Source organism: Lygodium microphyllum, chromosome 16, assembly GCF_053477565.2.
Source record: "Lygodium microphyllum isolate KBCC chromosome 16, Lygodium_microphyllum_v1.1.10, whole genome shotgun sequence".
Lineage (NCBI taxonomy): Eukaryota > Viridiplantae > Streptophyta > Polypodiopsida > Schizaeales > Lygodiaceae > Lygodium > Lygodium microphyllum.
In genome coordinates, this window is record NC_141150.1 from 58,000,402 (window position 1) to 58,013,179 (window position 12,778).

At 39.8% G+C, this 12,778-nt stretch overlaps 1 protein-coding gene across 1 annotated transcript; it reads left to right on the forward strand.

The window, feature by feature from the left end:
* Positions 1-826: 826 nt before the first annotated feature.
* On the forward strand, positions 827-11,152 carry LOC148022872 (ABC transporter G family member 1-like). Its single transcript, XM_087695802.1, has 11 exons — positions 827-1,214; positions 1,936-2,015; positions 2,544-2,833; positions 7,608-7,779; positions 7,875-7,961; positions 8,377-8,517; positions 8,999-9,196; positions 9,566-9,652; positions 9,861-10,133; positions 10,471-10,578; positions 10,679-11,152. Exons 1-11 carry the CDS (start codon positions 1,001-1,003, stop codon positions 10,991-10,993), a joined length of 1,965 nt encoding a protein of 654 aa, XP_087551928.1. The 5' UTR covers positions 827-1,000; the 3' UTR covers positions 10,994-11,152.
* The last annotated feature ends 1,626 nt before the right edge of the window (positions 11,153-12,778 follow it).

Consider the following 12,778-nt stretch of genomic DNA (forward strand, 5'->3'; position numbering starts at 1 on the left):
ACAACTATGGTTTAGTATAAACTAAAGTACAGACCATGCCACACCTACCTTGATAGACTTGAAGAAGTAATATGGAGTGTGAAAGTACCAAGTCCACCCACACATTGACTAGTAAGGGGCCCATTCGTGCCAACAAGGAGAAAGAGGGTGTTTGAGGCGAGAGAGACCCATGTAGAGGACATAGAAAAAAGGTCTTAAAGAGAGAAAACAACATGGTTTCCAGCAATCAATGATTGTCAAGTCTTTGGACTTCTCTAAGTTCATAGAGTACCACCATTTTTTAGAGGTACTCCACAAACTACCTAAAGTTTTGGCATAAAGTTAAGAGTGGTCAAATAAACCAGCCATGTGCTATTCAACTTGACTATATAAACTTGTGCAAGTAGGATTTACTTAGGTGTGGCTTGGTTCTAAAGGTATCACAACCACGCTCTTCTAAACTTAACTTGGGCCCCATTGTTGCCAACTAGGTTTGAGGCTCTATGTGTAGGCATTTAGAGGAGAGAGAGACAGAGAGAGACAGAGGTGAGAGAAAGGAGACGAGTGAGAGAGAATGCAATACCTGTGAATAAGTGACCACCATGTCATTTTAACTCTAGCTAGTTGATGGAGGTGCTCCGTGGACTCTAAAGGTTACGACACAAAGGTAAATATGGTTAAGCAAAGTTTAAACCATCCACGCATAGCAATGCACATTTGCCTAGGTGTGTCCTGACTCTTACATTTTGCTCAAAGGAGCATATGGATTACCTGACTAGGCTAACTTATCAAGTACCTAAGGCTCGTGAGGCTAAGAGTGTCGTCGTTGTGTCTCATTTAATGAGGCTCTGACGCACTGCCTCACGTATGCAATAACCAGCCTGTAGGCCTCTCGTCCCCAGCTTTGTGCAACCATGCATGCCCACGGTATATTTGTGTGTTTGCTTCAGCCATGAACGAGCTGATGCTTCCAGCCCCCCCTCTCTCCCTCCCGAGTCTGTGCCTGTGCATTGTCTAAGCCATGGCCGCAGGCGCTGATACTTCTTCTAGCCCAGCCAAACAGAGGACGGAAGTCCTGCTTAGCTGGAGAGACTTGAGTGTGAAGCTGCCCGGGGAAGCGTCGCGCCCCAAGTACCTGCTTCAGAATGTCAGCGGCTTTGCCCAGCCCGGCTCCCTCCTCGCCATTATGGGACCTTCCGGTTGCGGCAAAACAACCCTTCTCAACACCCTTGCAGGTTATAAACTATCAGCACAAGCACTTGCTCAACATTTGATGAGAAAGCAGGATCGCTAGAATCTCATTGTTTAGTTAGCATAACCTTTCGTTTCACAACGGTTTAATCGCAAACCTCATCTGCTTAGGCTTGATTCCCATCTCATAGATGATCTAGCCCCTGAATTTCACTGTTTAGTTAGCATAATCTTTTGCCTGAGAACGGTTTCATCACAAACATTATCTCCCAAGGCTTGATTACCATCACATAGATGATCTGAGGTTCCACTTAAGTTAATGCTGGCCCCTGAATTTCATTGTTCAGTTAGCATAATCTTTTGCTTCAGAACGGTTCTATCCCAGATCTCATCCGCTAACGTCTGATTACCATCATATAGATGATCCGAGGTTCCACTTTACTTAATGCCAGCCACCCCTCATTCTCGATTCGGTCAATTCAATTTGCATAGTTAGACCTCGTGGCTCTACCATTCAATGTGCATCGTCCACATGGATGATGAACTGAGTCACCCCCTTGAAAGGCCAAGGTTTATGACTCATAACCTTTTGGAAGTCATTAAATAAAACTAGAACCACCAGGGCAAGCCATTGATCTTGCAATTTTCTTCTTCTTTTTTAAAAAAACTTTTGGTTGGGGTGCTTGTTTATTTTGTATATTGTGTGGTTTTTCACCTCATCTACTTCATAATGAATTTGACTGTTCATTTGTTTTCTCCTATAAGGGCGGCTTGGCAACACAACCATACAAAGGGGTGAAATCCTTGCCAATGGACGCAGGCAGCAATTGTCTTATGGCAATTCGGTAAGCTGGTTCTCCTCATTTGCCCTTTAAAAAACTTCTAGAAAGAAATATCCCTTCCAGGTGGAAGAAATTCTACTAGTCCACATGTTGTACAATGTGCAAGCAATTTGAATCTATGTATGGGTATTAGTTAATCTAGAACAAGAAAATCTTTATTCCTAATCATGACATCAACAAAGCAATCAGATGACAATGAGGTTGGTATCATGCCTCACGTTTTCAGCATCTAGTTGAAACCAACTTACAGCCTTGGTGAAAATTGAACCATGCTAGAAAGGATGGATTTGTCATTTCTTTAATCTCTCTCTAATCATGTCCAAAGTTTGCAATTTTTACCAAAGTTTTCTATGTAGGAGTTTAGGGGATATTATAGGATTACCATAAGCTCTATATAATGTCGAGAGTACTTGCGCTTCAGAGCAATGTGGTCTTGTGAAATCTCATGAAATGGAATAATGTGATGCCTACAATTTTGATATTCGTGCCATACTTACCCTATTAACTCGTAATACAAAATTTTCTCCCCAGGCTTACGTGACACAAGATGACTCTTTGATAGCGACATTGACTGTGTACGAGACCATCATTTATGCTGCACATTTGCAATTGCCCAAGGAAATGTGCAAGTATGAGAGGCATGGGGTTGTGATTCGGACCATTCGAGAAATGGGCTTACAAGATTGTGTCAACACCAAGATTGGTGGCTGGTATGTGCGTGGTCTTAGTGGAGGTGAGAAGAGGAGAGTCAGTATAGCCGTTGAAATTCTCAAGCAACCACAACTCTTGTTTTTGGATGAACCCACCAGTGGTCTTGATAGGTAAACCTCAACCTCTCAATGATATCCATAAACTCTTATAGCTGCATGAGTATTATTTGGAAACTGCTAGGCTGTAGCAAATGAATTTTCATTGTAGGAAGCTGTTTTAAAGAGTTCTAAATATAGTGTCCTTGAGAACATTCCAATAAGAATGTTAGTATTGACTTGATATGAGCATTTTTATGTATTGCTTTCTTAGTGAATAAAAAGTTTCAAGTTTCTTGCTTGGAATATGCAACTTGACATTAGGCACTTCCTCCAAATCAATATTGAGTCAAGGCTTCAATTTTGGGGAAGGTTTGTTTGATAATGATACTCAATTGTAATATCTCATGCATTTTGTTTGTTTCTGGCATGCTTGTATAATTTTGGATCCCTTATGGGCGTTGCATAGCTACATATTAGTGTTTTGAATATGAAGCTTCTATGAATTGTTGCATGTTTGCCATAGGTTTGAAAGCTTAATAACTATTAACATAGATGACTATATTGTGACTACTTTAGACTAAGCAAAATACCCTTGCTGAAATTGCTGTTCAAGGTTATTGCAATTAAACAACCTTGCTTGAATTCATGAAGAGCCTTTGTGGCACTTAGCTACAAGTAGTTTAGTGACTTGTGTGACTTATGCAGTGTATTTTTGTGCTGCTGGGGGCCACGCCTAATTAGCTTTGATTTAGTGTTTGTGTTTGACAATGCTTGACCCTCTTCGTAGATCAACCTTGGAGCATCCATTATGAGTGCTTGAACAGGAGCTCGACCAATTCTTTGGGCTAGAGTATTGGAGGGTGATCTAGTCTAGCTCACCATTCCTGATGTTTGGGGAAAAGTCGTATGCAAATGTAGGTGTTGATGATTGATGATATGCTTGTTTGGGCATCTTTACCTTGTGGCCTTTGTTGGTTGCCAATTAGACCATTTGATTGAGGGTTACTAATTGTGGTGCCAAATCATAGATTCCTTCTACAATCTATGCCAAGGAGTACCCTTAGTCTTGTTAGGATGCGACCTGACTAGTGTATGCCCACGCACACTTGTTTTGTTGGCTGGAGCTCTATTTGTGATGTTGCTATGTTCACGATTTCTTGAGATACTTGTGCCATAGAGTCCCAATAATAAGTATCTCCTAGGTCTTTTGTATGGTAGGACCATGGTGGAGATAGAGATTTTTTAAAGCCAAGCAGTGTGACAAGTCTACTTTCCATGCATTTCATATAGTTTTTGCACATTTATGGCATTCTTTAGGAGCTTTTACTCTTTAGAGAGTGATGTAGTTGAGAAATAGGATTGTGCTATGAGCTAGAGGTTTTTGACTCCTTTTCAGACCGTTCTAGTTTTTACATAGTTCTTTTACAATAGCACTTTCTTACCTAACATTGTATGGGACCGTTCCTAGCTAAAACCCTTCCTCAAAACATTAGAGGTCTAGCATGGAAGATCTGACTCTTCATTCTTGAGACCCTCTGTCATCATTTACTTGTCAAATATTTACTCTTTGTCCTTGTCCCTTGAGGGGTAAGACGGTTTGATGAGTTTTCCTCATTGTGGAGTGCATTCATACCTCACACTTTTTTAGGGTTTCTTTTGCCCATAGAGGTTAGTTAGTTGGAGTTCCACCTCATGTTGCCATACAGGTTTACGTCACTCTTTTTCAGGGGCTTCCTTACCCACAAATGTGGTTTAGTTGGAGTTCCATCTCTTATTTCCATATAGGTTTCAGCTTCACTTGTCTATATACCTCTCTTTCTTTCCTTGTTCACCTCTTCATTGACGGTCTTGATTGGTGCATGTGCCATAGCCTTCAACATGAGTTGGAGAGGGGTTATTGCCATTATTGATGTGATGATTTAGAGGTGGCTTTCTCAGTCATATTCAAGTATTGTATTGTGTTGAGGCGGCCCATGAGGAGACATTCATGAATGGTTTTGGAGATGGTGAGCACTCTTTAGGTATTTTGCTTTTAATTTGCAATCAAATACATGCATGGAAAGAAAGCCTGACCCATATGATTTGGGGTAGAAACTACAAGAAATGCTAGAAGTAAGTGCTGAAGGGGCTAGGGAAGACTCAAACATGGCTAGACACATGGAAACATAACATGCTCTAAGGGGTTAGAAATTAAGTGGTTGATGAGCCATGCATGAGGAGGCTAAAGACTTTTAATGAGCTTGAAATGACGGTGGCAGGGAAAGTAACGTATGCATGCAAGTTAAAAAAAGGACAGCTGATACAATTAAAGAAGGCCCTGAGATTTGAGAGAGAAGCAACAGAGCAGGAGAACTTTTGCACTGTCGTTTTAATGAGCAGAGAGCTTTGAGGAGAGATGCTGTTGTCTAGCAACTTTATGTTCTGAGACTTGAGGATTGAGATGCTTGATTGTATTGGCTAGGAGTTAGGACTTGCCTAGTTTTAGGTTGAGTTGGTTTTCTTTCCTTGTAGAGCTCCTAGAGTTGTGAGAATTGAATGCTTGGTAAAGTGCCAGAAGTTGGAACTTCTTAGTAGTGGTTGAGATGGTCTTCCCCCCACAGAGATTTTGAGCTTTTTGTGTTTGGTTAAGGCAGTTCCAGTCAACTTATCAGTTGTCTCTTTTGATATTTCTTCTGTTCAAGCAGTGACATTTTGCAGCAGCTCGCCAACTCCTTTTCTTTCTGAGGCTGTTTTTCAGACCAAGCTTGGATACTTCATGCTTGTGATGAGGAGTTCTTTCACATGTGTTAGTGAAGGTGATCTACAGGTTGTTATCCCTAGGGTCCACCATGAAAATCAATCACGGTTGGTCTGTTGCCTTTAGGTTGGGAGAAATGATTTTGGATCAGCTGATCAGTTTGATATTTTGCAATCTCAGGGTGATGAGTTTTTACGTAAATCAGAGATTCTTTGTCATTTATTGCTGTTGTAGTGAATTACAAGCGGTAGGCAGACTGCTTGTCTTCATCCTGAGTTATGATAGATGTTTTTTCCTGCTCATAGGTTGGAGAAGGGTGTAGATGTGCTACAATTGGTGTTTTATAGTTGACTGTTTATTGTATTTGTTTCCTTTGTAGTTAAAAAATATCTAGAAAAGTACATTAGAGTTGGTGCTTGACGACAGATTATAGGTTATGGTGAATCCACATAGTGGGTTAGGAAAAAAAGCACACACTTCTACCTGTAAGACTAGTTTGGGTGCTTCTGATTAAACCTCTATCATATCAAGGTATAACTTGCACACGAAAAGGGGTAATGCCCTGAAGTGTGAGCTAGATCTGTAGGAATAGATGGTTAGAGTTAGAAAAATAACTTATGTAGGAAGTTTAGAATGCACATGTCTTTGCATAAAAAACTCATATGAGGATTGTAGCACTATCTTGCTGATGTACTTGAAAAGAGCCTTTACATGATAGCCTTTTCTTTTTTTGGGCCGGGGGGGGGGGGGGGTTTCTCTAAATTTTAGAAGATCCCTAAATTGTAGGAGTCTCAAGTTGACTAAAAATGCTAATTCTAAAAAATAGAGAGGACATTTTAAAAGTAATAAGTCTATGTTATGACAATGCTTAGTTTCTATTTCTTGACAATTCTTAACCGAAAACGGAAGGTCATAAAGATAACACAAGTGTCAAGACACTTGTCACACAAGCTTCCAAATGTCCCACTAGTTGTCCCACTTCATGACATGTGAGTGGACACTTATCTTGCGCTACCCTACTTTCCCTGTTTGCACTAAATTTCCCTTTCTTCTATAAAAATAACTTATTCCTCTCATTCTACATTAGTTTTTATGGCTGTAAACTTATGTACAATAATTGAAGGTAGTCCCAAAGCTAGTCCCATTATTGTCCTCCACTCCATCAATACATCTCTCAATTCCCCTCCTTTTGAATTGCTGTTTAACAGGACAACGGACCTCTAAATTTGTTACAACACCTCTTTTTGAAGCTCTTCTCATCTGTTCGAGGCCTCTCCACTCACATTAGCCTGTGTTGACCTCCTATTGCATTGGGCTTCCATTTGGAGAGGGGGTCATACTCCTTGGCTGGTTTCATCATTGCCAGACTTCACCGGATGTGGCACTCTTCTTGCCACTCTTGGATCCATTTCTCTCTTTTGGCCTCTTGCCCATCTAAGATCTAAGAGGGGGTGCAAGCAAACATGTTTGTCTATGCCTATTACCTCATCTAGGATCTGAGAGGGGGTGACCTGTCAATTATTTCAGTCCCTCTCATCTCATTATCATTTCCTTCCTCCATTTGGTACTCTCACTGATGCTTCTACCTGCGTGAAGGGGCTGACATTTGCATCCGTGTTTAGTCAGATTTGGTCCTTTGTTATACCATGTTTATCTTGTCTCCATCTTCTCTCCTCATTGTGTTTTCATGTTCTTTCCACTGCACATTCTCACAGTTTTCCTCTTGTATACATCCTGACCACTGCCATAATACAATTAGGAACTTCGATTCTTCTCTGTTTTGGTTTAATTTTGGAGACTAGTGAAATCTTTGAGAATGGTTTGGAAAAGGGTGTACATTTCATCCTTGCATAGTTTCTCTCATTCTTTGGCAAATAATAATAGCCTGTGGTTTTATGGGGAAAAAATGTGTGCAGATTCCATGCTCTCTGAGTCGCTCTCTTGAGCAGTTGAAAGTATGGTTAAGATGGCACACGTGAGATAAATGTGTGCACAAAATTACGGGTGTATGATTTGTGCTTTTCGAGTTTATTAGTCTCGCATTACTGCCATGGGCTCTCTGACTGTCATCCATCTGAGTTTCTTTGGTTGATGTTTGCTATGTCTCAGTGCTGCAGCTCTGTATGTGGTGAAACGGCTTTGTGCATTGGCTAGAGCAGGGAGGACCCTTTTGGTCTCCATTCACCAGCCTAGCAGTGAAGTTTTTGGCCTCTTCAATCTCTTCTGTTTGCTTTCTTCTGGTCAAACCGTCTACTTTGGTGAAAGGGATAAAGCCTTGCAGGTATTAACATCCTTTAGATGAATCAAAAAGAAATTTTTAAAACTTTATTTTCAGACTGTCTATGGTAATGATTGTTGAAAAAATCATGAATGCAGTTTTTTGAGGATGCTGGCTTCCCTTGTCCAACCTTCAGAAACCCATCCGACCATTTTCTATGGGTTATAAATTCTGACTTTCAAGATGTAAGGCAGCTTCTTTCAAAGTAGAACATGCATCTGTTTTTTCATGTATATATCTATGCATCTATGTATGGAATGCCATATCATGCATGCAGGTAACTTAAAGCTATGCACATTTTTGTAGAATATGAGTTGACATACAATATACGGAGACATGCATGCACAACAAAGACATGTGCACATCCTTTTAGACATACGGACTGACATACACACCATGTGAATGCACATTCACATGCATGCATGCAATTATGCATTGAATATGAATCAGACATGGCGAGTATATGCACGCACACACAATACAAAACATACTTTCATATGTCTCTATAAATATAAGAAGCTAGAGGCAGCTAATAAAAATGAGGAGTTCAATTTCAATATGGTTTACTGGTAGGCCATGACATTACTAACAGTCACACAGGCAGCTGAAGATGATGACATAGAGGTGGCAAGATCTTCTGTGAGGGCCAAAGTCAACACAGCTCAAGTGCTTATCAAGGCATATGCTGAGTCAGAAATTATGAGATCTATCAACACCAAAATCCAGCAAAGCTCTCAAAAGGTAAAACCAAGTCCTGAGAGACTGTTTCTACCAAAAAAAGTGTTTGCATTTTATTGAACACCTGGTTAGCACCATGGATGATGCATCATTTTGACATTCAATGATATTCATTTACCACTATCTCGCAATAAAAAGTCTTGGTTTATTAGAGGGTGGTAAAGGTGGTAAAAGGAAAACCATGATCCTTTTTATGCATGCCCACCTGCCTGACCATCAAACCTGAAATCAGACAGTGCACTCTTCCAGCATTTTGGCTTATTAGCAACAATGCCCATGGATGATATACATACTCTAGAAACAAGTGGGAGAACATGTGTTTAAGCTACAAACATGCTAGTGCAAGTAATATGAAGTGGCAATTTACCTTAACATTATTGTGACAAACTGTTTAAGGCCATTCATGTGAGAATTGGTCCTTCATTTATTGGTTAATGCTTTGCCGTTTTGTGGATCTTACTGGGTAGTATGCATGTATTTTCAGGAAGGAGAGCTCCTAGGAAAAAGTGAAGCTAGTGGAGTAGGTGTTTTCAAGCAAGCATACTATCTCACATCAAGGTCATTTACAAACATGAGAAGGGACTTGACGTATTACTGGTTCCGAGCATTTGTTTATACAATGCTCTCTTTCTGTGTAGGCACCATCTATTACAAAGTTGGACTTTCTTACAATGCTATTCAGGTACTTAGGTTCAGTATTTTGTATTTGGCTTATCAGTAACATACATATATGCAGAGCATACCCATGTTACCACAAAAAGAATGCATACTGTGCAGTACATATTGGGGAGTGGAATTTTACTTGTTAAGAAGATTCCGTGCACATGTGCACTTAAATGAATGGGTGTGGAAGTGATTCCAACTGCAGGAATGTCTGTTTTGATTCCTTCTTGTGATCAGTCTTCCCCTTTGTTTCACGAGATGACAGGATTATGTGATATATAGGAGATAGTGCATGTTGTGTAATTGTAGTCAGTTACTTGTATTCATGCTCCATATTAAATAACAAATCCACAATTTAAGATGATTGGAGCATTCTTATTTGTTGCAGGCAAGGGCAGGCATGTTTACTTTTGTTACTGCCTTCTTGACCTTTATGGGTGTGGCAAGTTTTCCTTCATTTATTGAAGACATGAAGGTACGAGAAGTTTTCCTTCATTTATTGAAGACATGAAGGTACTAAAAGTCAAATTTTAAACAGCTTTTTTCTTTTTGGACTTGGTTGTCATATATCAAGTGTCTATTTCACACATAAATACTTCAGGAAGCACGTTGAGATTTCAGGAAGCTATATTATATGTATTTGACAAGAAAATGGGTTTTGGGCTTTTGCTGTGGCAAAAAAGATATTCACACGGGAAAGGCTCAACGGGCATTATGGAGTTGGAGTGTTTGTGGTGGCCAACACACTCTCGTCATTCCCCTTTGTGATCTTGATGTCCCTTTCCCCTGCAGCTCTTCTTTACTCCATGGGTGGCCTTCACCCTGGATTTGATCACTTCCTGTGTTTTTGGGCAACTCTTTGCGCTTGTCTTTCGGTTGTTGAAGGCTTACTCATGGCCATTGCAAGTATAGTCCCCGACTTTCTGACAGGAATGATTGCAGGCTGTGGAGTTATGGTACCTCTCTCTCTCTCTCTCTCTCTTTTCAACCAACCAACCACTTCAATCCTTAAATTAAGAATATCAAGTCACTTAAATGCTTTCATAGCTAGAAAGAGGAATGGAAGTAGTATAATAGCACCTCAATCCAGAGATAGTGTTCTGACTCTAGAAAGAGGAGGGGAAGTAGTGTAATAGCACCTCAATCTAGAGATATTCTTTGACACTGGGAACCCTGACTGATAGTTCCATAAGCGTTGTACGCAGGGCAGGTGTCTCCAAATAGAGATACTTTTTGGCTTGTTTCAGTAGTAGTAAATAAAACCTGGCTTACAGTCTTATACATTGTTTGCAGGGGATGTATCTCCTGAATGGAGGCTTCTTTCGTTTACTGAATGACTTACCGAAGCCCGTTTGGCGATATCCTCTCTCATACATCTCCTTTCACTCCTGGGCAAGCAAGGTAAAAGCAGATAAATTCTCCCTTTGCTTTTCGCCTTTTGTATTCTTTTGCATTCCAGGCTTCAGGACTCTGAGGCATTAAAGACCTCTTCAATGTGCAGGCTTTCTTCAACAATGATTTCAATGGCTTGCAATTCGAAAACAATGTGGTTGGGGGGCTGCCCCTTCAAGGAGAGGATATAGTTCGTGATAGATTTCAAATGCATATAAGCTACTCGAAATGGTGGGCTGTGTTTCTGCTTGTATGCATGGCCATTGCATACCGCCTCATCTTCTTCTTGTCACTTAAGTCGAGGGAAAAGTTGCCCATGCTGATTCGCAATCTCACGCTAAAGCAAAGGGTGATGATTGAGAGAGCTGCCTCGGGGCGATTTGTGGTTCCCCATGACATTGAAGGGGAGGAGGCAGCACTCTAAGCTCTCTCTCTCTCTCTCTCTCTCTACTCTCTGAGGTGTATGGATTCAAATGTAGGTGGGGGGGTTGGTATGCATGCAGATAGAACATTTGCTCAAGATCTTACTTTTGTTGAAGCCAAAACTATTCATAAATGAGCAATTTACCGACAGCTGTGGATTCATAGTGCATGTGAAACCTCTATTCAATACCTTTGTTGAAGTCAAAATTATACATAATTGAGGATTTTAGCAGCCCTTAGAAACAAATAGCGGATACCTTTGCTAAATCATGCTTTATAAGCTAGCATATGTTTTGGTTCATGTGGTTGTGACTTGTTAAAACTTTGGAAAGGAGTCTATGAGAGTCTGCATTGGAAATAAAGATTGATATAAGGGAGGGAATCAACATAAACACCTTGATGTTGGTTCATTCTATTAGCAAGAGTGTAAAAACTAACTTAGACGACTATTGTTAGCTAGTAATTTCACGAACTTGAAACGCGTTGGATATGGGGGCAATCAAACTATTTCATAGCTTAACAACACACAAAAATAGGCCAAACATTTAATGAAATTGGATATAGAGGCAGCCAAACTATTGCATGTCTTAACAACACACAAAAATAGATCGAATGTTAAATTAAATATAAGAATTTGTATATTTAACATGATCTTTATTTAGATATGATTTCAAGCTTTTGTTCAATGATTAGGAATAAGGAGAAGGCTTGTTGAGATTTTTGGCATGCAAAGTGAGGGGAAGCTTTTTTCCATCATGGCACGCGCGCACACACACACACACACGCACACACGCACACACACAGAGGATCCTAGATGGTTCTAGCACAAATGATTATGGCTAAACCCTAACAATGTCCCCCTTTGATGCACCCTTGATGACATGTATTTCAATCTCACTCATCCCCATATGTCTTGATTGATAGTAAAGTAGTTCATCATTAATAATCATTTGCAAGGCAAGTGTACGAGTATAGTAAGTTGAATCAAATAATTTGAGGCTAGTTGATAGACGTCTATAAAACTTGAGTTTAACTTCATGAAATTTGAGTTGTGCAAAGAAGATAGAAAACTCTAGTGTTTGGCTCTTAGGATGGGTCGTTTCATAATGGAGGATTGCTTTGTTTGTCCTATTGATATCGGTTCTAAGAGGGAAATAATAGTGGGATATGATGTAGAAGCGATGGAGGGCATGAGAGCTAAGAGAGAGAGGTGTATAAGAGAGTTTTAGTGGATATAATGAATGGTGCCTTTATTCTTTGTTATCTTCACTTATATATGACTTTATATTGATCATTTTTATTTATCCCAACAATCTCACTTAAAGGCCAATGTGCCTTTATGGGAGCATGAGTAAAAAATGATGGTAATATACAATAACCATTAACACTGTAGTATGCAGAGCACTTAGAAGATAAACTCTATGTGAGAAGATTTGTAAGATTATTATTTGTATAGGCCTTGAAAAGTTTAATGCGCTTATTCTCAAGAACCTTCCTAATGAAGTGATGCTTTATCTCAATGTGCTTTGTCTTTGTATGAAAGACAAGGCTCCATGCCAATTGAATTGGCACTCTAACTATCACAACACAATGTAGGTGTCTCCAATGTAATGCCTAAGTCTCACTAAACTACAATCTATATAACTTTCTTGCAAGTGTTAGTGGTTGCAACATACTCAATCTCATGGTAGGTAAAACATCTTATCATGGTAGGATATCTCATTAAAGTCGATCTCAAATAAAGAAACTAACTCCCAATTAGCATTTTTCACTAAAGAATCCATCT

Bases quoted from the DNA above. Each gene is read 5' to 3' on its own strand.
- LOC148022872 (XM_087695802.1), top strand. From the start codon at position 1,001: ATGGCCGCAGGCGCTGATACTTCTTCTAGCCCAGCCAAACAGAGGACG. The intron at 7,962-8,376 runs GTAAGGCAGCTT...ACAGTCACACAG, and splicing joins TAAATTCTGACTTTCAAGAT to GCAGCTGAAGATGATGACAT. The intron at 9,653-9,860 runs GTACGAGAAGTT...GTGGCAAAAAAG, and splicing joins CATTTATTGAAGACATGAAG to ATATTCACACGGGAAAGGCT.